The sequence below is a fragment of the Palaemon carinicauda genome, chromosome 7 (assembly GCF_036898095.1).
Source record: "Palaemon carinicauda isolate YSFRI2023 chromosome 7, ASM3689809v2, whole genome shotgun sequence".
Taxonomy (NCBI): domain Eukaryota; kingdom Metazoa; phylum Arthropoda; class Malacostraca; order Decapoda; family Palaemonidae; genus Palaemon; species Palaemon carinicauda.
The window spans coordinates 23,430,335-23,456,556 of record NC_090731.1 but is presented as its reverse complement, the minus strand read 5'-3'; the positions used below and the strand labels follow the sequence as shown (position 1 = coordinate 23,456,556).

Sequence of the window (26,222 nt, the reverse complement as noted above, 5' to 3'; positions counted from 1 at the left end):
CATCAAGCTCAGTGAACCTGTTCATAGTACGAGAGTAATCTACAACCATCCTCCTTTTCTGATTCTCCCCCGATGTCACCAGCACTTGAGTTCTACAAGGAGAATTACTAGGCCTTATTATTCCTTCCGACATTATACGCTCAATCTTGGCTTCAATGAACTTCTTGGCACTCAAGGAGTATAGTCTTGACTTATTAGCCACTGGTCTACAATCTGATGTCAGGTTCTTGAAAATGAAAGGAGGGGACACCTTAACAACACCTAGTGAACATATCTTCAAGGGGGGTTTCTCTCCTCTAAAATCCATTTCCAGACCAGAATGTTTCCTCAGAAGTCATGCCCTAGAATCACATCTCTACATAAGCTTTGTAACAACGAGTTCAACACCGTGATAAGTCTCTCCTTTTAACTTCAAGTCCACACTGCACAGACCTAAGATGTTTGAGGATAGGGATTCATCAGCCATGGAGACTTTTCAATGCTCTGGAGATATAGTTTGTTTAGGTCCACTAAATTATGACGCACAAAGCAGTCCGAACTCCCAGTATCAATAAGGGCACTGAGAGAACTACCATTAAGCTTGAGAGGTGTTATAGATTTTTCAAGACACTTAGGGAGGCCCCCACTATAAAAGCTAGCATTGCTGCAGAATATTTTCGGCTAGAAGAGCCACTCGCCTGTTTCACAGAGCGGCACACCTTAGCATAATGTCCTTGCTTCTTACATTTCAAACACACTGCGTCCTTAGCAGGACACTGAGTTTAGGGATGCCGGTTGTTCCCACAAAAAAGAAAAAAAACATCGAGCACTAGAAGTAGCAGCAAAAACACACACTGTTATTTTCAGCATTAAAAGATTCCTCCTCTCGACTCATTGCTGACACAGCAACATTAACAGGTTCTGCTGAAGAGTAGGAGGCTGAATGCTTCTGGGCCATTTCTAGAGTGCGGGCCTGTTCATAAGCAGTATTTAAGTTCTGTGTCAAATTCTCCAACAGATGCTGGTGTATTGCATAACTGTCACACGCTTCCTCCGCAGTTACACTTTTGAATTAGCAGTCCTTAGCAAGTAGCTTCAGTGCCTGCAGGAACTGATCCAGAGACTCACCCGAGTTTTGTCTGCGAGTGGCAAGTAGATGCCTGGCAAATATTTCATTGTTCGGTTTCACGTACAACGATGTCAGAACCTCTTCAGCCTTCTCATAAGTCTCACACTCAGAAATGTGGTCATACACACTAGGAGCCACATAGTTTGTGAGAAGAACCAGTTGGTCAAGCATAGGTGTAGTCAGCTGCACCACTTGAATGAAGTTTGTAAACGTCCTTAGCCAGTGTGTCCACTCCTTGGGCAGAGTCAGGGTCCACATCAAACCGGGGTGGGCGTAGAAGCCGTTCCATGGCAATTGAATTGATTAACTGAATAAATTGAATTAAACCCGGTGTATTATAGTTCTAGTGGTCATATCAGCACAAGAGAAGACCCAAAAAAATTTTCTGGTCATCCACTGTTACTTTTGAGCCGGGACCGGGAGAGGTGTGAGCCCCTGTTAAAAGTTCAGATTTTCTTAGGATTGTTGTGTTTGTTATTAATCATCTATACACTATCAAGCTGAGCCTCCACTTAAGATGTCCTAACTGGTGTCGGTTTGACTATAGGCGAGTCAACCTGATCAGGAACTCCTTGCTTCCTCTTTGGGGGAGAGGAAGAAGCAGCTGAAGCTTCTCAAGGAGCAGGAACCATGGATTTCTGCCTTGCATCCACTGAAAGAGTGGTATGGCAAGAGCCAAGGAAGCCGCCTCCAATAGAGCAAAGAGCGCTGAGCATACATAAAATGGCTCATGTAGTTAGCCGTCGGCCAAAATCGGGAGTGGGGACCTCGATACCTCTTTATTGGGTATAACTGCAGTGGAATTGTTAACTGAATAAATTGAAATAAACCCGGTGCATGACAGTTCTATTGGTCATATCAGCACAAGAGAAAACCCAAGATGATTTTCTGGTCATCCACTGTTACTTTTGAGCCGGGACCGGGAGAGGTGTAAGCCCCTGTTAAAAGTTCTAAGATTTTTTTAGATTGTTGTGTTTGTTATTAATCATATCTATACACTATCAAGCTGAGCCTCCCCTTAAATGTCCTAACTGGTGTCAGTTTGACTATAGGCGAGTCAGCCTGATCAGGAACTCCTTGCTTCCTCTTCGGGGGAGAGGAAGAAGCAGCCAAAGCTTCTCAAGGAGCAGGAACCAAGAATTTCTGCCTTGCATCCACTGGAAGAGTGGTATGGCAAGAGCCAAGGAAGCCGCCTCCAATAGAGCAAAGAGCACTGAGCATACACAAAATGGCTCAATGTAGTTTTCCCAAAAGGAAAACTTTATATTTAAATAAAATAAAAAGTCTACCAGAGCCCGTGATATGATCCCAGATTTGAATCATGTTACTGTACCAAAGATCAGAAATTAGGTTACAAATAACGACAAGGCCTTAATTTTAGAGTTTTGAAAAGGCTGTACTAGCTTTACATCTACAGTAGATGTTACTAATATAGCTAAGAAGAATAAAATCTCTGATCACATGCTCAAAGCCACAAAATTCCTCAAAACTACAGTATACTATCTCTCTTTTAACATCACATCAGGGACATGTAATACTTTCATTACCTGTAATTAAATACCCACCATAAAATAAACATTAAAAAAAAATGGTACTAAAGAAAAATATATGTCGTTTTCGAAAATAAAATACAACTGGCTTCTCCAATTATGCTATTCCATAAAAGAAATACTGGTCATTTTATGGAGACCCATCCATATCAATTAATCCTTCAGTTAGAAAGGGAACTTAGAAATAAGAATTACTTCCGCGTAAAACCTTCTTGGACAGAAAAAAAGCTTTACTAGAAAAATACAATTTGGCTTTTTATTGAAGTCTGGATATTTCACAGAGCCTGCCTAATTTACCACTCGACCAGGACCTCAAATAACTTCCAAATTTACAGAGTTTGAGCACAAAAAGAAAAAGGCAAAAAAAAAAAAAAATCAGTTCTTGTGGCCTTCCCGGTGATATTGTTAAACACCTGTTGCAATTTCAAGAAACAGGTGCACAAGATAAACAGCATGGTGTGGAGGGTAGAATATATCCCTGATATGTTCCATAATAATTCCTCTTTACGAATAGAGGAGAGAGGAGAGAGGAGAGAGACGGTACTGGAACAGCAGCCAAGGTATTTCCTTGTGTCTGCAGCTGGTAAAATACTAGCTAAAGTTACGCTCTTGCACTTAAACACCTAAATGAATCTGTGCTACCAGAGACACTGTGTGTTTAGGAAGGGAAGGACTATCAGCATGGTTTTTACACGGAGAAAAAAAGGGGGGGGGGGGAATGCCGTGAGAAAATTTCCCACTTATGCATTGTATATATTGACAGTACTAAACCCTTTGACATGGTGTCCCTTAAGCTATGGAAGAAACTGGAAAAAAATAGGAACTGCCAGTAAATTTATTAAACTACTTCAGCTCTTTCAATCCAACGTGAAAGCAAAGTTCAGTGTTGGGGCCCATGAAATCCTCATCCATCACTGTAGAAATAAAAGTACAGTAAAGAAGAGTGATGCTTTAGCCCTAGTCCTTTTCAATCTGCGAATCTCCTCTATAATGGCTATATTGTAAGTAATTTACAAAATAAGACAGTGCCCAAATAGAATACCGAATGGATGGTAGTCTGTTCAACATAAAATGGTTACAGACTTGCACAAAAATGTCTATAAACCAGTGGGTTGACCTCCAATATGCTGACGATGCTACCATTTTGGCCCACAAAATAGAGCCCATTTAATACATCTTGAGGCAATGTCATCAATATACCACACACTCGGCTTATAGATAAATAAGAGAACAATCGAAATACTAGTACGACAAACTATACGAAACCAGAATGTGCCCATCTTTTTCAAATCCCTTCGTAGCACCGAGTCACCCACAGCTGAAATTGACGAAGAGGCACTGGGTTTCTTCACCACAAACACCTGAGAATGGCTACTAAAATCCAAGCAAATAGAGCAGCTATTTATTTTAGGGCAAGGACCTGGAGTCTATATTGACCCCACCATAAGCAATATGAACACTATTTCCAGTTTGAAATGCTGAATGATGCCTTGGAATATATACGATAAAATAAATTATGAAAGGTTCTGTCGAGAGTAGTTTCCCTGAAGTACAGCAACCAGAAAAGCAGCCCTTAAAATAAATAAGTAAAAGTAGGGTTCCCTTGCAGTGTAAAACCAGAAAGGCAGCCCTTAAAGTAAAGCACAGTAACCTGAAAAGATCGATGTTTTTGGATTCAGCACACAGATTCTGGAACAATTTTGAAGCATAGACATAGAAGCCATGCTCACTAAATGCCAGCTAAGCCGGCTTGGTCACGGGATTTGTATGCCTGAAGAATGACCCCCAAAACAAATTTTATACGGTCTGAAGTAATCAATCTATGAAAGACTGATGAATACTTCAATAATTTCGAAATACTGTATTTTGTACCTATTTAATCTATACCAAGAATATAAATCAAACTTTACACATGATTTTTACAATATTCACAAAATCGTTTATCGAATGACTCATTATAACCTTGTAAGGTTCCTCTCGCAGACTTCTAAAAGTCCCCATTGTGGTATTCATCCCTCCGTTATCTCAGGTACAAGATGATGATAAATCAAGACGAAAAGCTATTTAAGCCCCAACCTGGTACCACCTTTTGAAATGAGAGTATGTGTCCTTAGATGTAATAAAAAAGTATTTTATATACTAAACCAAAGGAATAACTTTGGACTTACTGGATTTCTAAATATTTACCTTATGAGACATCTGGAAGAATTTAAACTAAATTTGTAAAACTTTTACATGCAAACTACTTGGAAAAAAAGATCAGCATGTGATAGTCTATCAAATTCTCAATAAGCAAAGAAAAAAATGACAAGTTCTGCTCATTGTAAAAAATGCTCTAAGATTTAAATTTGCCCTTATTCAATCATCAAATATGCATAGAATGTGTCAGGATGCAGTAATTCGAATATGGGGATTCAAATGTTACAATAACAATTAGAACAATTTGGATAAAAGCTAAAATAATCTGGATATTCTTAGGTTTTCCTTGCGCTTGAAAAAAACAAGGGACTGATTCTCTGTACCAACACAGGTCGTCCTGTTCAAAACCCTATGAAAATTTGAAAGCATAACGTAAACTATATATTTACACACACAGTAGAGTTTCTTAGTCATCCATAGAAGACCTGCACTCGGGATATTCTAGGCCATTAGGCTTTGACATTGCAACAAATTCTACACCACATTTCAAGAACAATGACAAAAATTTGTTTAAGTACCAAATTCATCATAAACAAAAGAAAAAATGAAGCTAAGGCACATCACAGGAGTAGCCTTACCACCCATACCAACTTGGACCTCTGCACATAGCAGCTTTTACAAGGAAAAGGGACTTGAAACATTCTTCAGCAGTGACAGAGACAATGGATATACATATGGAAGAGCACAAGGGGAGGGGAGGGGCTTCTCCATCCACCTCACCAATCAGCTGCCAGCTTAGAAAACCTTTAAATTGGCTCCGAAACTGATAACTGGCTGGCCATACCCCGTTGAGAACACTCAGCCTCCACGGGCCATTGCAATACTGACTCCAAGGAGTCCTTTATTTGGTTCTTTCAAGTTTTCTATCTACAGTCTTTCCATTTTCTCTATCTATACATTGCATATAAAAGAGAACTTCTGTACTTCAATTAGTCCCAGGAATACTGACAAACACTATTTTCATTTAAACTGCCAGATTACGAAGCAATGTTTAAGGACCCTGCACTAGTTCTCACTTCGTTCTTAATATTTAAAAGAAAAAGGCCTCCTTTATCAGAAATTATAACAAAACAAAATTCTACTTCAGTCATGGCACAAAAAATTAACTACCCTACGTTTATGGCAAAAATATATATAACAAATATATTTTCACCTAGTGTTAGAACATATTTTACAATTTTAACAAGGTAAAATCAAGCTATCTGTATCACGGAACAGAACAGCAAAGACTGTGAAGAGTGAGAGCATTGAGAATGACAATACTAAGAGTTACAATCCCATGACTGAGAATATCAAATGTTTGAATCTCCTGACTAGAACTCTCAAGAGTTTGATTCCTGTGACTGAGACTATCAAGAGTTTGAATCCTGGGGCTGAGACTATCAAATGTTTGAATCTCCTGACTAAAACTCTTAAGAGTTTGAATCCTGTGACTGAGATCTATCAATAGTTTGAATCTTGTGACAGACTATCAAGAGTTTAAATCCTGTGACTGAGACTATCAAGAGTTTGAATCCTGTGACAGACTATCAAGAGTTTGAATCCTGTGACAGACTATCAAGAGTTTGAATCTTGTGACTAAGAATAACAAGAGTTTGAATCCTGTAACTGAGAATAACAAGAGTTTGAATCCCGTGACTAAGAATAATAAGATTTTGAATCTTCTGACTGAGAATACCAAGAGTTTGAATCCTGTAAATTAGACTATCAAGAGTTTGAATCCTCTGACAGACTATCAAGAGTTTCAGTACTCTGACTGACAATATCAAGAGTTTGAGTCCTGTAACTGATAATATCAAGTGAATGCAAATAACGAGACTGTAAAGGTTGAGAATACCAGGAGGTGCAAGACTGAGAGTGTACTAAATACTAAAAGTAAGCTGTTTTCTATAGCTATAAATACTGTACAGGATTACTGCTACTTCAGATTTCTGATAAACTGGACCAAGGAAACCAATTTTTATTAATTGGAGGTTATGAAGTTAAGAATTCATGTTAATTACTAAAAAAATCTACCTCTAAGTCTCTGATATCTTTTCTTTAGCTAACAGCACTGCAAAACATTATTGCTACTTGTGATTCCGAAAATTTAGACCTCTAAAAGGTTTGTTACAACTTCAAGTCCTAAAAATTCAACATTTTTGAAATATAGACTGCAGGATCACATAGTATTACATGCCTAAGTATGCATCATATATTATACATTATTTTCTTAGCTGTCAAATCTCATTAGTCCAAGAGAAGTGATGAGAACTGAGCAGACGCTAAATTGAAATACAGAAGTCCTTGTACAACAAAACCAATTTTCAGTTTGGTTTTACAAAAGTTTCCCATCATTTGCAAATAAAATGTTCAAACTTAATTAGAGCTTATCAAATTCAATGGGAATTGTGTGAAGCATGGGAATTGTGTGAAGCACGTGAACATTCACAATACAATTTATACATAAAAAGGACTCCATATGTCAAGACACTGTGATGTTTGGATTTTAAAGATAACCAGACTTTTTAATCAATTAAGACAACCGTGAATTTCGCCAGTCTTTTAAATTTACAAAGCAAAAAAGACCTAAAATATTCCCTTTCCTAGATATAACATCATCTATTGACTGAAGTTACTTTATTCTGTTAAGATTTAACTTCTGGTAACTGTTTGCAATGCTGATGTTGTCCTGGATTTATCTACGCTTTATAAATATGCTTAAATGACTATCTAGTAAATCAAAAAACTAATTAAATAGTAACTATCATGATAGTTATGAAGCAAATTAAATTAATTTCTTCATTTGCAAAAAAATCCTAAGACTTCATTCTTCAAGAAGAGTTTTAAATCCTTCAATTAAAGTAAGCCTATCACTTAAACAGAATGAACAATCTCATAACAGAGTTTGCTTAATTACTTTTCTTAATACATCCTTTGTTAATTATCAAAAACTCCCTTTAACCTCTTATTCAAGTGTTAACTGGTTCAAATACTTAAAATATTCTTAATAATAACTAACGTCTTTGGAATAGCATTGTTGGATTAAGCTCAATTATCAATTCATGATCCTTAGACAACAAACAGGAATACCACCCATTACTTAAAGTCTAACTTTTCATTTGGATTTTCTTAATAATCCTATATAAAAACTATCGTTACTAATGATAGCAGAATCCTCTCAAAGTTACGCTTTAAATTTGAGTTTGATTATCAATAGATATTTTCTTAAAGATCGTCAATATACCCAATTTTGATCAAGTTATTGGGTGTAGGCTATTTGTTGATTTACACCTTACACACTTGATGTACTATTATCAATAACTAATCCAGAACATCTAAACTAAAAGTGTCTTGAAATATGCAGTGCGCCATGATATCTGTTTTCAACAATCTTTAAAGTTTTTATCAAGCTACATGGCAAACCTCGAAAAACCTTTGAGAACATAGTTTGCTAGAAAATTTTGATAAATTCTCCTTTGTTCAATAGTGTTTATATAAATGAACTATATTTTTTAGGATTAACCATCTTAGAATATAACCGTGCGAGTATTTTAGTACGAAATACCCCACCTGAACTGAACTACTGTAAGTCCTAGCAAAATTTAAAGTATCTAAACATCAGAGTAATCATAGTCAGTAGCTACTAAGAAATTCCTTCTAAGTTTAGTTGGTGTGGGAATCCTTCCCCTAATAGAAGCTTGTTCAGTTATAAACTATAAAACAACGTAAAACTGTTAGTAATCATCTGACAATTTACTAAAATTGGCCTGTCCAAAGTAGCTAATGCCATGCAGGTTCTGTGTCACTAAAGTAATCCTTACTACCTCTGAGATTATAATAAATCGTTAATAAACCAATTTCTTTGTAATTAAAGCGATACCTACTGCTATAAGTAACATTAATTATTCCTAATTATTCTAACATCAACCTAGTTAAAATAATTTCAGAGAAAATTGCTGAATCATAGATGTATAAGCGGTTTAAAAAGTAGGTACTGAACTACGCACTATTTGATTCCACATATTAACGTTGGGAATTCTAGATGAATATATATTCTGAGTTGGTAAATTCCCCTGCTATCTATCTGACTAGCTAAATTTGGATAAAAGTTAATTACTACATAAGATAGCCTGATTCATGATTCTGTACTATACAATACATAAGAATCTAAGAGTTTTCACTTTAGAATAAAGTAATTCAAAATTCCTGGGAATCTGTGTCATTAAGTACCCTACGATACTAAAGAAAGAACCCTAAACTAATCCTAACAGTGAAACGAAAGAGAATTATCATTCCTACTTCAAGTACAGTAAGACAAATTATCAATTGAAGCTGAATAAACGCCATCTTATGTTTGCAAGCAAAACGGCTTTGCTCTCGAGGTCTACAACTCTACATTGTGACGAATGATGCTTGAAAATTTTCTTCTTTTTCTTCTTGAGCAGTAGAATCTTCTCGTTTGTACTGACTTTTTGATTATGCAGCAGCATACACTTCTTGCTTTTAAAGATGTCTTGATTACAAAGCTCTGTGGAGAGGAAATACAATTCAGTTCTTTGGGCTTACAGAAGATTAAATGAATAATTATACCCAGACTACACAAGAATCTACGCACCTTATTCTTTGGGATTTTCGCAATTTAAACAATCTTTCAATTTTGGATAAGATAACAGCTTACAGTGTGTATCAAGTTACGTGATTGCAGTGGTTATCATTGCATTACTCTTCTGCTCATTTGAGGGTAAATAAATCAAAATAAATCAGAATAAAACGGGAATAAAGGAAAAACATAATGCTCTTTAACTGCATACAAGTATAACAAAACCCAATTCACTAATGGGCATTGCGACTTGCAAAGGTAATATTCTATTTACATCATTTGGATTAATTCTTCGAACAAAATGATAACTTAAATTTCTTATCAGAGGGAAGAGATCGAATACCTCATTATTTCAGGATTCTACAAAAACTTCGTCTCATCGACTACGAGACAAGCTTTACCAAACTTCCCTAGGTCATCCAATGACAAATTTACCACTAGGCAAAATGTACCTTATATTTACGTTTTTATATTAGCAATACCTTCCACATTTTAGCGAAGCCAAATTTTTTTTTTTTCCAAATTCATTTACTATTGAAATTTATTCTACCACCAAACCTTGACAACTCGTTCTGCTTAATATGTCCCAAATACTATACTGTATCTCTAAAGCTACAAAATCAGAGGGTTGTACATCACAATCATTTTGCAACTTCTAACAAGGGCTAGATTAACCATTAAACAAAAATACGTGCTTAGGGCATCAAGGAAAGAAGGTCACCAAAGATTCATCATTCATGCAATTTCAAAAACCAAAAACCGAGCTGGAACATGTTCAGTTAAATGATTCATGCAATTCAAAAACCGAGCTGGAACATGTTCAGTTAAATGATGCACGTAAGCATAGTTTGATTTCGATGGATAAAATTTTGTTGTTCACTATGTAACTTTTCAAGTGCCTAGGGGCACTAAAATATCAAGTGCTTAGGGGCACTAAAGTATTAAGTGCTTATGGCCTCTAAAGGACTTAATCCGGCCCTGCTTCTAACTGATGTTTATAAACTAAAAACCAAGGCATTAAATGAACCAGATTCTACTTCATAGCATCAATTTAAAGCAGTCTTTAAGAATTCTCCAACTTACTTACAATCAGCATATTAATTCCAGTTTGATTAATGCCTTACCTTTAGATGCTCTGAGACCAGATGATAGAAAGGTTTAGGGCTTAGGCCTACACTGATGTACATCGAGGTGGTCAGTTATAATTCTTCGATTTATTTAATCATTTTGATTTCTATTTCAGTTGATTAACCTGGAATTAAATATTGTCATCAGAAAAAAGGGCATTTCAACCTCTTGATCTTTCAAAGAATAAGGAAATCCTTTTACTATTCAATCAACATTTAAAAGCTGTTAAGAAAAATTATTATATGTTTTTAAAGGCCTACAAATACCTATTTGGTACTTAGATCAACGTGACTGACTTACGGACCTAGATTCGTCCTTCACTAAAAGGATGTGATTTATCAAAAGATTCTTAATTGATAACATAAGCCTCATTAAGTTCTGCTTGCGACTATAATACTCTGTACTACCTAGATCACGTGAATATCACAAATTTGCATATAAAATGAATAAACAATGATTTAATATGGTACTCCTTATTCATATACAATATCCCAAATGGCTGAAATAGGATTTGATATTTCATGATACTTCGACACTCACCTTTGACAGCAGATTTCGATGTGACCAGCATTGATCTTTGTTGGCTGTCTTTCACCCTATCAAGCGGGTTCCTTGTCAATATCTCCAGTAACTCTTGAAGAATTCTTTCAAAATGACAATCATTTTTTTCTTTTTTTCCTTTTGCACTAATTCCTGACCAAATCACTGAATGATCTGTTGTTACAATGGTAAGAAATCATCTTGCTTGCATTCGAGATTCTTCATTGTTCAGAATAAAAAAAAAAAATTATGAAGGCCCAGAAAATTCATTCTTGAAGTTTTACTTGAATGATGCTTTCCAGTTCCTGAATGAAAATATCTACAATAGGCCTACATGTTTTACTTAGTCTTCTTTTGCCATTTTTTCTCGCATTTCAGTAGTTTTGTTTCTCAAGGCCTGCATGACTTGAAAGACCTTACTCTGAATCATTTACTTGATGGGTTTCTTCAAGCATTCTTTCAAGTTTTTCTTTGATCAGTGGTTCTTAGTAGGATGGACATTTTGTTTTTATTAAACTTTTGCCTAAATCTTTGCTCTTTTCTTGATCAAGTCTGAATCTCTAGCTGTAGTAATGTTACATTTCAGTAAACTGCAGCATTCACTGAATCTTAAGTCTTTGGATTTTTTTCTGAATTTCTGTCAATGATTGGTCATCAGCTATAGTTTTCATCACATTGCTTTTTAACAACTACAACTTAAATGCTATGAAGATTTCTACACATTTACAACATAGCATCAGTTACAATAGCATTTATTAGGTCAATTAGAACAAATTCAAAATTAATGCAATTTAAGCTGTGCAAAATCTGTTAGTAACCAATTGCTAAGATTCTAACAGATTACCAAAGACAACTGCATCGAGATTTCCTGGGTCATCCACCTATTGGAGATTGTTGCTCTGACGTAACCTTTCTATTGTTACCATGTCAATCACTTAAGGAGCATACGAAGTTTCTCAATAGAAACGGGAACACGACTTCGTGGAAGTCTATAGGCTATAATGGAAAGAATGTTTTTGTTATCGAAAATTCGTGGAAGTCTATAGGCTATAATGGAAAGAATGTTTTTGTTATCGGAAATCAACCTCAATAACTATATTAAGACTCCACATGATTTCTCATCATTTAAGTGCTGTATACTACATAACTATCAACTCATAAATTTCACGGTTCATTAACTAACTCCCTCAGTATTTACAAAGCTACAACCCAAGGTATTAACATTTACGGTATATTTGTGAATTGCATTTACTACTGCTTTTCTTGTCCATATCCAGTATGTAGCAATTTCCTTGTTTGGTGTCCTAACTTTCTTATCTATACAGAATTTCCATTCTTTAATTTTTCTGATTACCCGGACAGTTAAATTTTCGTGCATCAGCTTGGGATTTAATTCCTTATCTAGTCGTCTTCAACTCCGACAGGAAGAGAATGTAACACATGTCGTTTATCCTGACTTTGGTATGGTAAAGCATCTTTATGACCATGAATAGCCTTTCTAATTACAGGGGTAAATCTTGGAATGAATTGGGCAGTACCATTTGCAGACAGCTACCTTAGCACAAATTTCTATTTTTCCTTATGTCAGGGGTTGATAGTTCCTCTTTCTTTAATATGTTTCATCCTTTTAATGATTCTCTTCAGTCTTTGGTTTTTACATCAATTACAAGATTTTTGAAGTCATACTCATCTTGTACTTGGCCATCTAAATAGGGTCATCAACATTCTTCAAAGCATTATCATCCATTTGCTTTTCCAAGATTTTCTCATCTTGTATCATATCAATACTCAGTTTGGGAACATCTTCTGGTGTCCTACATCTGCTACCTATACATGATATGGATTATCGAGCTTCTCAAGTGTTCTTTTGTAGTAATGAATCTGCAAAGAAAAATAATCTATATAGAAAACAAAAACTAACCTTAATATTTAATGATCAAACCTAAGATTTAATTTTATGATAATTCTTTTAATGTGGTAATTAATGTTAAGTTAATCCACAGAACTATATATTAAATGAAAATAAATTGATTAAAATGGACAAAATTACTCCCAATAAACCTATCAGAAGCTATCTGTAAATTGTCAGATAACTAATAAATATTAGTTATAAATTAGTAAAGCGGTGTTGGTCACTTCTCTTAAAAATTCGACGAATTCTAACTCAACTTACAACACTTGTCTTGCTATTCAGAATATTGCTTGAGTTTTTTTTTTCAGTATCAATTTGTTTTACTTATATAGATGTTTATTTCTTCTTACCACAATTATTATACTGTATTACATCATGCAAAAGCTTATTACCTCGAAGGGCATAATCGAATAACTTAAACAGCGTCGAAGAACTTAGCAATGCTACCATGAAGTGTTCTTTTATAACATAACATTCAACCTCATATGTTTGGAAAACCTTGAAAGAAATTTTTTCTAATGATCTCACGCCATGGATTATTTTAATAAGCGATATACTGTCTTTAAAGTATGTCTCAACCTCTTGCATAGACAAAGTAAATTATATTACATTTGTTTACATTTTCATATTCATAAGAATCTTTGTTATTGATTATTCTAAGAAAATTTGAGGAAACCAATTCCTTACCATTCGCTCAAGAAAAGATTCCATTGTGATACATAGATCTCGCAACTTCAGGATAGAGTGCAGTACATTTGGAGAATTTGGGTCATTTATAACAACCAGGGACCTGAGGGAGAACAAGATCATTACTAATGAGTAGTAAATCTTGGTAAATCCCGAAAAATATGGTTTATAACTAGAATACCATTTGTAGGATAAGGACAATCTCCACAGATATTACCGTATTGTTATTGTAAACGGATAGACCCAAGTGTTAATGCTTTCCGGGAGACAGGATCACCAAAATGCTTACAATTCATATTAAAAATTTGCTGCATCAGCATCAGTTAAATCATTATTTCTATGTATGAGGAACCTAGAGTAACCTTATGTTTGCTGCATTTACAGATTTTTTTAGGAAAGAAGGGAGAACACTAACTGAACACAGATCCCATATCATGAGCAATGAGTTATGTGGATTATATAAACAACTATCCTGGTAATGACGGGCTTCATTTTAGCATACTGTATAAAATAATCTCCCAGTAAATAGGCAAATCAACATTTGAACTTATTTTCTAGTAAACTGTAATTACTGTACTGATAAGAAAATATAAGTTTTCTAAGGATTGGGAGATGATAAATCTAGCAATTAGGATAACTTTCTTCACTGATGTCTGACTTACCATATTGCTTGCAGGGATCCAGTTATGCAGGGTTTTCTTGTCTTAATCCTCTTGTGGTGATGTCTTCTTGTGGCGAAGTCCTCTGGTGGCGAAGTCCTCTGGTTGCGAAGTCCTCTGGTTGCGAAGTCCTCTGGTGGCGAAGTCCTCTTGTAGGGGTAGTCCTCTTGTCGGGGTGGTCCTCTTGTGGCGTGGATGGTCCTCTTGTGGCGGGATGGTCCTCTTGTGGCGGGATGGTCCTCGTGGTGAGAACCTCTTGTGGGGACAACCGCCATTAGGAGAGGACCTCTTGTGAGTGCCTTCTTGTGGGGACGATCACTGGTGGGGGGAGGACCTCTTGTGGGGGAGGTCGTCGTGGGAGGCCCTCTTGGTGGGGGTTATCTCGTGGCAGTTTCCTCTTATGGGGGTCCTCTTATGAGGGTCCTCTTGTGGCAGTGTCCTCTTGTGTGGGTGTTTTCATGTAAGGGGTCCTCTTGTGTGGGGTCCTCTTGTGGCAGTGTTTTCATTTAAGGGGTCCTCTTGTGGGGGTCCTCTTGTGGGGGTCGTCTCTTGTTGGGTGATCCTCTTGTGGAGGTGTCCACTTTCAGCAAAAGACCTCTTAGTGGTAGGTTCTCTCGTAGGGAGGTCCTTTTTGTGGAGATCTTCTTGTGGCGGTGTCCTGTGTGGAGGCCCTCTTGTTGGGAGGTCCTGTTGTGAGGTGTCCTCTTGTAGGGTGTCCTCTTGTAGGGTGTCCTCTCGTGGGAGGTCCTCTCGTGGGAGGTCCTCTCGTGGGAGGTCCTCTCGTGGGGCGGCCTTCTTGCGGGGCGGCCTTCTTGCGGGGCGGCCTTCTTGCGGGGCGGCCTTCTTGCGGGGCGGCCTTCTTGCGAGGAGATCCTCTTGTAGGGCGTTCTCTTGTTGGGAGGACCTTTTGTGCGGATGACTTGTGGGTGTCCTCATGTGGGGACGATCTCTAGTTGGGGAGGTCCTCATGTGGCGGGGTCCTCTCATGGTGGGGTCCTCTCGTGGTGGGGTCCTCTCGTGGTGGGGTCCTCTCGTGGTGGGGTCCTCTCGTGGAGGGGTCCTCTCGTGGAGGGGTCCTCTCGTGGAGGGGTCCTCTCGTGGGAAAATCCTCTTGTAGGGCATCCTCTTGTAGGGCATCCTCTTGTAGGGAGAACCTTTTGCGGGGAGGACCTTTTGCGGGATGACCTTTTGTGGGGATGACCTTTTGTGGGGATGACCTTTTGTGGGGGTCCTCTTGTGGGAAGACCTCTTGTGGAAGATACACTTGTGGGAAGACCTCTTGTGGAAGATACACTTGTGGGAAGACCTCTTGTGCAAGATACACTTGTGGGAAGACCTCTTGTGGAAGATACACTTGTGGGAAGACCTTTTGTGGGGAGGTCCTCTCGGGGAGTTATTTTGTGGGGGTCCTCTTGTGGGGGTCCTCTTGTGGGGAAGACCTTTTGTGGGGAGGACCTTTTGTGGGGAGGACCTTTTGTGGGGAGGACCTTTTGTGGAGACAATCTTAAGTAGGGGAGGTCCTCTTGTAGGAGATACTCTTGTGGGAAGACCTCTTGTGGGAGATACACTTGTGGGGAGATCATCTTGGGGAGTTATCTTGTGGCGGTGTCCTCTTATGGGGGTCCTCTTATGGCTGGGTCCTTTTTGTAAGAAGATCCTCTTGTAGAGCGTCCTCTTGTGGGGATGATCTTTTGTGGGGAGAACCCTTTGGTGGGGAGAACCCTTTGGTGGGGAGAACCCTTTGGTGGGGAGAACCCTTTGGTGGGGAGAACCCTTTGGTGGGGAGAACCCTTTGGTGGGGAGAACCCTTTGGTGGGGATGATCTTTTGTGGGGATGATCTTTTGTGGGGATGATCTTTTGTGGGGAGGACCTTTTGTGGGGATGACTTGTGTAGAGGACCTTTTGGAGATGACTCTTGTGGGAGGACCTCTCTTGTGGGGATGACTATTGTGGGGGTCCTCTTGTGGAGACGATCTCTAGTGGGGGAGGTCCTCTTGTAGGAGATACTCTTGTGGGAGGACCTCTTGTGGGACATACACTTGAGGGAAGACCTCTTGAGGGAAGACCTCTTGGAGGGTTGTTATGGTGGTGTCCTCTTGTAGGGCGTCCTCTTGTGGGGAGGACCTTTTGTGGGGATGACCTTTAGTGGGTGTCCTCTTGTAGGGAAGATCTCTAGTTGGGGAGGGGGAGGTCCTCTTGTGGGAGATACTCTTGTGGTTGTGGGGAGGTCATCTTAGGGGTTCTCTTGTGGGGGTTCCTCTTGTGGCAGTGTTCCCATGTAGTGGGTCCTTTAGTGGGGTCCTCTTGTTGGGGTTCACATGTGGGGTGTCCTCTTGTGGGGGTCCTTTTCCGAGGGTCCTTTTGTGACAGTGTTCTCTTATGGGAGGTCCTCGTGTAGGGTGGTCCACTTTGGGGTCCTCTTTTTGGGGGTGTCCTCTTCTAGGGTTTCTGAGGAGTCCTCTTGTGGGGGTGGTCCTCTTGTGGGTGTCCTCTTGTGTGGGTGGTCCTCTGGTGGGTGTCCTCTGGTGGGTGTCCTCTGGTGGGTGTCCTCTGGTGGGAAGGGCCTCTTGTGGGTGTCCTCTGGTGGAAGGACCTCTTGTGGGTGTCCTCTGGTGGAAGGACCTCTTGTGGGTGTCCTCTGGTGGAAGGACCTCTTGTGGGTGTCCTCTGGTGGGAAGGACCTCTTGTGGGTGTCCTCTGGTGGGAAGGACCTCTTGTGGGTGTCCTCTGGTGGGAAGGACCTCTTGTGGGTGTCCTCTGGTGGGAAGGACCTCTTGTGGGTGTCCTATGGTGGGAAGGACCTCTGGTGGGAAGGACCTCTTGTGGGTGTCCTATGGTGGGAAGGACCTCTTGTGGGTGTCCTATGGTGGGAAGGACCTCTTGTGGGTGTCCTATGGTGGGAAGGACCTCTGGTGGGAAGGACCTCTTGTGGGTGTCCTATGGTGGGAAGGACCTCTTGTGGGGAGGTCCTTTTGTTGGTATCTTCTTGTAGAGGTGTCCTCTTGTGTGGAGGCCCTCTTGTGTGGAGGCCCTCTTGTGTGGAGGCCCTCTTGTGTGGAGGTTCTGTTATGAGGTTTCCTCTTGTGGAATATCCTCGTGAGAGGTCTTCTTGTGAGAGGTCTTCTTGTGGGAGGTCCTCTTATGGGAGGTCTTCATGAGGGATATCTTCTTGTGGGAGGTCTTCATGTGGGAGGTCTTCATGTGGGGTGGCCTTCTGGTGGGGTGGCCTACTGGTGGGGTGGGTGGGGTGGCCTTCTGGTGGGGTGGCCTTCTGGTGGGGTGGCCTTCTGGTGGGGTGGCCTTCTGGTGGGGCGTCCTCTTTTTGGGATCCTCTTTTGGGGAGTCCTTTTTGGGATCCTCTTTTGGGGGTTCTCCTGTGGGAACGTCCTCTTGTGAGACGTCCTCTTGTGAGACGTCCTCTTGTGAGACGTCCTCTTGTGAGACGTCCTCTTGTGAGACATCCTCTTGTGGGAAGGGGATAGTATTTTTGACCGCATAATTTGCAGGCGGCTTTATCCAGAAACCTGCAAGAAGTTCAATGATCTGTTATAACCGGAAACTGAAGAAATTTTATCGTGCTCATTACATATGTGAGTTAACTTATACACAATTTACAGTATTCTAAATTCAGAAATGAGGGAAGTTTTTTTTTTCTTTTTTTTTAGGATAAATTACTCAGCTGGACAAGATTTTCTTCCTTTTCAAACTATGAAGTGTATTCATTTTTTCATTTCAAATCACTGTTTATTTAATGAGTGCACTACTGCATGTCAAAAAAAATTGGATCACTTACTGGGCACTGTCACCAGATAACCCTAAAATGATATTTTCATAATGAAATAAATTATTGAACATACTTACCTGGTAGTTATATATATAGCTTAGTCCCTGACGCACGGCAGAAATTTTAAAACTCGTGGCAATCGCCGATTGGGTAGCCAGGTGTACCACCAGTGTGCCCTCAACCCAGGTACCTGGAACCATTTCAGTCATTCCTCAGATCTTCCAAGCCCTTAGGTCTCTAGAGGGGAGGAGGGTGGGAATTAAATTATATATAACTACCAGGTAAGTATGTTCAAAAATTTATTTTATTATGAAAATATCATTTTTAAACATCTGACTTACCTGGTAGTTATATATATAGCTGATTGACACCTTCGGTGGAGGGTCAGAGACAGCCAACATTGTTGGAATTTACTTACGAGTTAATAAACAAGCTTAAGGGTTATTACTTGTTGAGGAAGCTGACTTCAATGAATTACTGCCTCATTATGTCGGCTTTCCTTACAAGATCCAGCGATCCACCCAGGGGTCTGAAGACCTCTAGGAGCTGTCAAACCGGTGTAAAAACCTCTATGTGACAGGACCTCTTCCAATACCCTTGTTCCGGGCACTCTCAAGGAATAAACTGACCACCTGACTAAAATCAATGATTGTGGAAGACTGTCGTCCAATCTCCACAAACAACCATAAAAATACAATAGTTACAAGAGAAGAAAAGGGTATTAGGTTACGGGAATGTGGTGGTAGAGCCTTCCCCCACTACTGCACTCGTTGCTACGAATGGTCCCATTGTGTAGCAGTCCTCATAAAGAGTCTGGAGAAGTTTCAAATAATGTGAGGCGAACACAAATTTACTCCTCCAGAAGGTTGTGTCCATAATGCTTTGTAAAGTCCTATTCTGTTTGAAGGCTACAGAAGTTGCCACAGCTCTAACTTCATGTGTCTTGACCTTCAAAAGCTTGAGGTCTGCCTCACTACAATGTGAATAAGCCTCCCTTATTAAGAGCCTAATGAAGAAGGATAGTGCATTCTTATACATCTGTAACGAAGGCTTCTTGACCAAGTACCAAAGTGCTTCTGATTTGCACCGTAACTCTCTTGTTCTTTCCAGGTAGAACTTCAGGGCTCTTACTGGACATAGGACCTTCTTCAATTCCTCTCCAACCACATCCGAAAGGTTCGGAACCTCAAAAGCCTTGGGCTAGGGTTGAGAAGGGCGTTCGTTTTTAGCAAGAAAACCTAGTTGTAAGGAGAAGAGAGCCTTGTTATTTCTAAAGCCTACGTTCTTGTTAAAGGCATGAATCTCACTGACCCTTTTAGCTGTCGCCAGACTGACCAAATAGAGAGCCCTCATGGTGAGGTCTTTAAACGAAGCTGAATGCAAGGGCTCAAACGTGTCACTCATTAGGAACTTCAGGACCATATCCAGATTCCAGGCTGGCGATTCCTGATGCCGTTCCTTAGTTGTTTCAAAGGATTTGAGAAGATCCTGGAAGTCTTTATCATTAGAAAGGTCCAAATTCCTGTCTAGAGACGGCCGCTAACATGCTCCTGTACCCCTTGATGGTTGAAGCTGAAAACCTATGTTTCCTTCTAAGGAATAACAGGAAGTCAGTAATCTGAGTCATAGAGGTACTGGAAAAGGAAAACAGAGTTGACTCTGCACCATTCTCTAAAAACCTCTCACTTGGATTGGTAAACCTTGATGGTAAAAGACCACCTTGCTCTTTCAATCGCCCTAACTGCCTCCTTCGAAAAAACCTCTAGCTCTTGGAGTTTTTCAATAGTCTGAAGGCAGTTAGATGTAGAGCTCGGAGGTTTTGATGGTACCTTTCCAAGTGAGGTTGTTTGAGTAGCTCTACTCTTAATGGGAGGCTTCTCGGGGTGTCCACCATCCATTCTAGTACCTCTGTGAACCACTCTCTTGTGGGCCAAAACAGGGCCACTAGAGTCAATCTGGTTCCCTCGTGTGACACGAATTTTTGCATTATTTTGTGCACAAACTTGAATAGAGGGAATGCGTACACATTCAGGTGGGACCAGTCTAAAAGGAAAGCGTCAATGTGGACTGCTTCGAGATCTGGCGCTGGGGAGCAGCATGTCTCCAATCTCTTCATCTTCGAGGATGCTAACAGGTCTACACAAGGACGACCCCAAATCCGCCACAGGTTCTTGCAGACCTCCTGATGAAGTGTCCATTCTGTGGACAAAACTTGACCTCTCCTGCTGAGACTGTCTGTCATCACGTTCCTTTCCCCTTGAATAAACCTTGTTACAAGGGTTACATTCTTCTCTTTTGCCCAGTAAAGAAGTTCTCTCGCAGTCTCGTAAAGGGACCTTGACTGGGTTCCGCCTTGTTTGACTATGTAGGCCAACGCTGTAGTGTTGTCGGGACTGACCCTTCGAAGCCTTTGAGGACCAACAGGACTGCCAACAGCTCCTTCTGGTTTATGTGGAGGATATCCTGATCTTTTGTCTAGGAACCCGAGATCTCCAGCTTGCCCAGTGTTGCTCCCCACCCAGAGTCCGAGACGTCGGAACACAACACAAGGTCTTGATTCCTCTGTTCCAGGGAGAGACCTTCTTGAAGTTTGACTGGGTTGTTCCACCACTGAAGGCAACTTTTTACGCATTCTGTAATGGAGATACATTTTGTCTCCAGTTCCTTTCCCTTGTCCCAATGCCGAGTGAGGTGGAACTGAAGAGGGCGAAGATTCAGTCTTCCCAGGGAGACAAACTGCTCCAACGAGGAGAGGGTTCCCAGCAGACTCATCCACGCTCTCACAGAACACTTCTATTTCTCTAAAAAGCAATGAAGCTTCAACAGAGCTTGCTCCGTCCTTGAGGCAGACAGAAAAGCCCGAAAAACTTGACTCCGAATCTCCATCCCCAAATAAAGGATCTCTCGGGATGGTGTCAGTTGAGACTTGTCTCTGTTTATCAGAAGACCCAGTTCTTCTGATAACCTCAACGTCATCTGCAGATCCTCCAGGCAGCGATTTTAGGAATGAGCTCTGAGTAGGAAAACGCTCCGGACTGCTCCAGTGGCTGCAACCTGGAGCCATTCGACAGAGGCAATCTTCCTCTTTAGAGGTCTGGATGTGAAACGCCAGCCCCGTCTGGGCACTGCGTCATCCGATGAGGATGAAAACACTTTCACCTTGCCTTTCCCATGGCGAGGGCGAGCGTCCTATGAAGCGTCAACAAGTACGCTCGAGGGGACAACTGCTCAGGCGCTAACGCCTCTCGTTCCCTTTAGCCGTTCGACATTCCTTCTCCCAGGGGTTGGGGAGCTTGGAAGAGGTCTATGGCTAGGAAAACGACAGGTTCGAGCAGACGTACCCTCTATTTGAGGGGCGGTCCTTAGGCCGAAACAAAGAGCCCAAAACTGGAAAACTTCCTCCTTGTACACGAACCTCAGGTATTGCTTGAAGTTCGGATGGATGGGAATGTGGAAGTAAGCATCCTGGAGGTCTAAAGAGACCATCCAGTCATCCTTTCTTACTGCTGCTAGAACTGATTTTGATGTCTACATGGAGAACTTTGTCTTCTAAATGAAGGCGTTGAGAGCACTTACATCCAGGACTGGTCTCCATCCCCACCCCAAGCTCTTGGGAACCAGGAATAAGCGGTTGTAAAAACCTGGTGACCGGATATCTCGCATCCTCTCTATTGCCTCCTTCTCCAATAAGAGACATTTGATGTTGCATAGCCTGTATCTTTGACTCCTCTCTGTATCTGGCAGAGAGATCTATCAGAGTTACTACTAAAGGAGGTTTCCCTAGGAAAGGGATTTTGTATCCCTCCTTTAGTAACTGTACGGACCAAAGGTCTGCTCCTCTCCTCTCCCAAGCTCGCCAGAGGTTGTTTAGTCTGGCTCCTACTACTGTCTGAAGGCGAATGCAGTTAGCCCTGCTTCACCCTGATTTTGATCCTCTTATCTTTGCTCTCCTTCCCTCGGGTCTAGTACTACCCCTGCTGAAAGTTTTCCCTCGAAAGGGCTGCAAAAAATGAAGCTTCTTCCTTAGGTTTGACCAACTCTTAAGGAAAAGGGAGGAAGAAAGAGGTGCGTACAGCAATTCCGACTTTTGTATGGGTGTAACCCCATTGGACAAAAAAAAAAAAAAAAGGAGCACATTTGGGCTCTTTTCTTAAGAACACCCGCCGAAAAAAGGACCTCCAACTCATTGAATCCATCTCTTAAGGCTTTGTCCATGCAAGTCAAAGTGGATGAGGCTTTCAGTGTCCATATCCTTCAAAGCATTAACGTTTTTTCCCAAGGCTCCCAGAGTCCAGTCAAGGAAATTGAACACCTCGAAAGCTCTGAAGATGCCTTTGAGAAGATGATCAAGCTCCGACGTTGACCAGAGTACTTTGGTTCTTCTCATGACTGTCCGACGAGGGGCGTCCACCAGACTCAAAAAGTCTCCTTGGGCAGAGGCAGAACTCCAAAGCCAAGAACTTCTCCAGTCTCGTACCAAGCGCCAGATCTGGAAGACAATCTGGCCGGGGGAAAAGAGGAAACTGTCTTTCCTTGGTCCTTCTTGGATTGCATCCAATCCCCCAACACCATCTTTGTGAACAGAAACTCCTTCGACGCCTTCCCTAGCGTAAACTCTGGAGGCGGGGAACGAGGAGCAGCAGGAACAAAATAATTAGGAAACTCTTCGGTAAAAACTCTCATAAGTTACTTTACATCCACCGAAGGATGAAGGGTCTTAGGATCTCCTCCTTCCGAGATTTCCTCTAAAGGATCACTAGGGGCAAAGGTAATCATCGATCCCTTCTTCCGACAGGTCTTTAATCGAGGTAGAGACGTCTTGTTTCCTAGGAGTCAAATCCTTAATATCCTGACTTCTGGGGTCAAGGAGTCCGATATCATGACGCCTGATGTCACGTTGTTCACGATCTTGACGCTCGGAACTATGACGTTCGCGATCTTGACGCTCGGAACTATGACGTTCGCGATCTTGACGCTCGGAACTATGACGTTCGCGATCTTGACGCTCGGAACTATGACGTTCGCGATCTTGACGCTCGGAACTATGACGTTCGCGATCTTGACGCTCGGAACTATGACGTTCGCGATCTTGACGCTCGGAACTATGACGTTCACGATCTTGATGCTCGGAACTTTGACGTTCACGATCTTGATGCTCGGAACTTTGACGTTCACGATCTTGACGCACAGAACTATGACGTTCGCATTCTTGACACTCGGAACTATGACGTTCGCGATCTCGACGCGATGTTTCATGACTTCCGAGGCTCTTACGCTCGGCGCTCCAGCTCCTTGACGCTCGGCGTCATGCGTACCAGTCTAGACGCTTAGCATGATGTTCCTCCTTACGATGCTCGGCGTTATGCCTATGAGGTTCCTGACGCTTGGCAAGCTGTTCCTCTACTCGACGCTCAGCGTCAAACATCATGTTTAACTCTTTCAGCAGCGTTAGTAGCTTGACGTCCAAAGCTCTGACGCTCAGCGTTACGTGTCATGACTTCCAACTACTCGACACTTGGCGTGATGTAGTCCAACTCCTTGATGCTCGGTGTCCTTTCTGACGCTCGGTGTGTGGCGTCATGCCGCTTAGAATCTAGACGCTCGGCGTCATAACGAGCAACTCTCCTTGTCTAGCAGGAAGGGAAATACGTAAGATGCCAGCCCCGTCTGTGAGCTGCGTCATCCTACGGCGAAGATAACACTTTTACCATGGCGAGGGCAAGCGTCCTGAGAAGCGTCAACAGGTACGCTCGAGAAAACAACTGCTCGGGGGCTAACGCCTCTCGCCTCCCTTCGCCTGTCGACATTCCTTCTCCCAGGGGTTGGGGAGCTTGGAAGAGGTCCAGAGCTAGGAGAACGACAGGTCCAAGCAGCCGCACCCTCCACTGCACTGATTTTAGCACTGAAACTTGCATTTTTTAACTTTCACATCAGACCATAATTTAGACCTGCCTGCTGCGAGAGATTCTACTCTTTTGCCAAAGGCTCGAATGAGAATCCAATAGGCTATACGATTAATATTAGTATTCCCAATATTGAAATAAAAGGACAAAGAAATTTTTGGGACTGTATCGATCATCATGAGTAAATTTAACTGTACGCTAGTTCAATCTCTGATGATAGATCGATGATTATCTAAAAAAGTATACTAATAGGACAAATATTTTCTTAAAAATAATATTCCTTTTACATTATAAAAATTAATACTTTTGCTTTGTAAATTAGTATTTTCTTTTCATTCGTTGCAAGAAAAAGAAATAAATTTTGTAAGTCATTCTTCGTAGAGTTTACGTCACATGATTTGTGACAGTGCTGGCGGAATGATTTCCTTCCACCATCATGTCTTTAAGAGTTGGTTCGTTAGTTTTTACAGTAGGGGGAAAAACTCCTGATCCTATCCCTTTCAAGCTTACGAACATAGCGATCATTACGAACATAGCGATCATTACGAACATAGCGATCATTACGAACATAGCGATCATTACGAACATAGCGATCATATTCCAACCACTCACTCTCAGTCAAAATAAAACAAAACCAAAACGAGCGAAAGCCAAAGCCAATGTGTACTTCACCAAATTAACTGCAAAAAAACACAGGCCAAAGCGAGCGAAATTCCAACGATGTCACCGGTGAGGCGGCAGGGAAGATCTGAGGAATGACTGGAATGATTCCAGGTACCTGGGTAGAGGGCACACTGGTGGTACACCTGGCTACCCAATCGGCGATTGCCAAGAGTTTTGAAATTTCTGCCCTGACATCAGTGACTAAGCTATATATATATAACTACCAGGTGAGCCAGATGTTTAAAATAACATATTACAGTACCATCTTGTATTTCACACAAGTTACACCAAGAAACGTTCAGTAACAGCATTGTCCAAAGCTAGATCAATGCAATGTTAAGTATTGGCTATTGACTCTAGGCTACTTTCTAAGGCTATAGACCCTGGCTACTTGCTAAGGCTATATACCCTTGGCTACTTGCTAAGGCTACTGATTTTTTGTTACTTGATAAGGTTACTGACCCTTGGTTATTTGCTAAGGCTATTGATCCTTGGCTACCTACTAAGGCTATTGACCCTTTTCTACTTACTAAGGCTATTGACCCTTTGCTACTTACTAAGGCTATTGACCCTTGGTTACTTTCTAAGGCTATTGACCCTTGGTTACTTTCTAAGGCTATAGACCATTGGCAACTTACTAAGGCTATTGATCCTTGGCTATTTTCTAAGGCTATTGACCCCAAGCTACTTGCTAAAGCTATTAACCCTAAGCTACTTGAGATGGCTATTGACCGTGGGCTATTCTTTAAGGCTATTGACCCAAGGTTACTTGTTCAAGTTATTGAGCCTTGGTTACTTAAGGCAATTAACCCTTGGCTACTTGTTAAGGTTATTGACCTTTCCCCACATACTGAAGCAAATAACACTTCCCTACTTAAGGCAATTGACCCATGGCTAAGGCAATTGACCCATGGCTAAGGCAAGTGACTCTTCGATTACTTGCTAAGGCTACAGACCTTTGGCTACTAGCTAAGGCTACAGACCTTTGGCTACTAGCTAAGACTGTTGAGACCCCTGGTTACTTGCTAAGGCTATTGGCCCTGGTTACTTGGCTACTTGCGAAGGTTTTTTAACCTTTCCCTACTTAAGGCTATTGACCTTTCCCTACTTAAGGTTATTGACCTTTCCCTACATACTAAAGTAATTGACACTTCCTTACATACTAAGGCAATTGACCCACGGCTAAGGCAAACGACTCTCTGTTTACTTTGGCTACTAGCTAAGGTTAGTGACCCCTGGTTACTTGTTACGGCTATTGGCCCCTGGTTACTTGGCTACTTGCGAAGGCTTTTGACCTTTCCCTACTTAAAGCTATTGACCTTTCCCTACTTAAAGCTATTGACCTTTCCCTACATACTAAAACAGTTAACGCTTCCCTATTTACTAAGGCAATTGACCAATGGCTAAGGCATGCGACTCTTCGATTACTTTGGCTACTAGCTAAGGCTATTGGCCCATGGTTATTTGCTCAGGCTATTGACCATTGGCTACTTTCTATGGTTATTG

The 26,222-nt window shown here is 41.1% G+C and overlaps 1 protein-coding gene and 3 long non-coding RNA genes across 5 annotated transcripts in view; all 4 read right to left on the bottom strand.

Moving 5' to 3' along the window:
• Positions 1 to 1,584: 1,584 nt before the first annotated feature.
• Positions 1,585 to 11,220, bottom strand: LOC137643901 (uncharacterized). The gene is made up of 3 exons (XR_011045089.1): positions 11,108 to 11,220; positions 10,564 to 10,691; positions 1,585 to 9,367 (listed from the first exon to the last, which is right to left on the bottom strand). It is a non-coding gene; the product is annotated as an uncharacterized lncRNA (long non-coding RNA).
• A 48-nt stretch (positions 11,221 to 11,268) lies between these two features.
• On the bottom strand, positions 11,269 to 15,679 carry LOC137643526 (uncharacterized). Of its 2 annotated transcripts, XR_011044989.1 has the most exons (4): positions 15,567 to 15,679; positions 14,369 to 15,535; positions 13,707 to 13,809; positions 11,269 to 12,988 (listed from the first exon to the last, which is right to left on the bottom strand). XR_011044989.1 is itself a non-coding variant. In XM_068376275.1 (3 exons), exons 1-3 carry the CDS (start codon positions 14,638 to 14,640, stop codon positions 12,935 to 12,937), a joined length of 429 nt encoding a protein of 142 aa, XP_068232376.1. In that variant the 3' UTR covers positions 11,269 to 12,934. The 2 variants fall into 2 exon arrangements, 1 of the variants encoding a protein (XP_068232376.1); XM_068376275.1 differs by lacking the exon at positions 15,567 to 15,679 and having other exon boundaries at positions 14,369 to 14,640.
• Positions 15,680 to 16,144: 465 nt separating this feature from the next.
• Positions 16,145 to 17,602, bottom strand: LOC137643525 (uncharacterized). The gene is made up of 3 exons (XR_011044988.1): positions 17,018 to 17,602; positions 16,960 to 16,973; positions 16,145 to 16,872 (listed from the first exon to the last, which is right to left on the bottom strand). It is a non-coding gene; the product is annotated as an uncharacterized lncRNA (long non-coding RNA).
• An 11-nt stretch (positions 17,603 to 17,613) lies between these two features.
• Positions 17,614 to 26,222, bottom strand: part of LOC137643524 (uncharacterized) — a 33,671-nt gene continuing 25,062 nt past the window's right edge. Inside the window, exon 3 of the long non-coding RNA XR_011044987.1 lies at positions 17,614 to 17,890. This is a non-coding gene — a long non-coding RNA (uncharacterized lncRNA). The remainder of the gene's footprint in view (positions 17,891 to 26,222) is intronic.

Coding starts and splice junctions, on each gene's coding strand:
- LOC137643526 (XM_068376275.1), bottom strand. CDS start 14,640: ATGGCGGTTGTCCCCACAAGAGGTTCTCACCACGAGGACCATCCCGCC. Junction 13,810..14,368: donor GGATCCCTGCAAGCAATATG/GTAAGTCAGACA, acceptor GTTCTCCCTCAG/GTCCCTGGTTGTTATAAATG. Junction 12,989..13,706: donor AATCTTTTCTTGAGCGAATG/GTAAGGAATTGG, acceptor TTTTCTTTGCAG/ATTCATTACTACAAAAGAAC.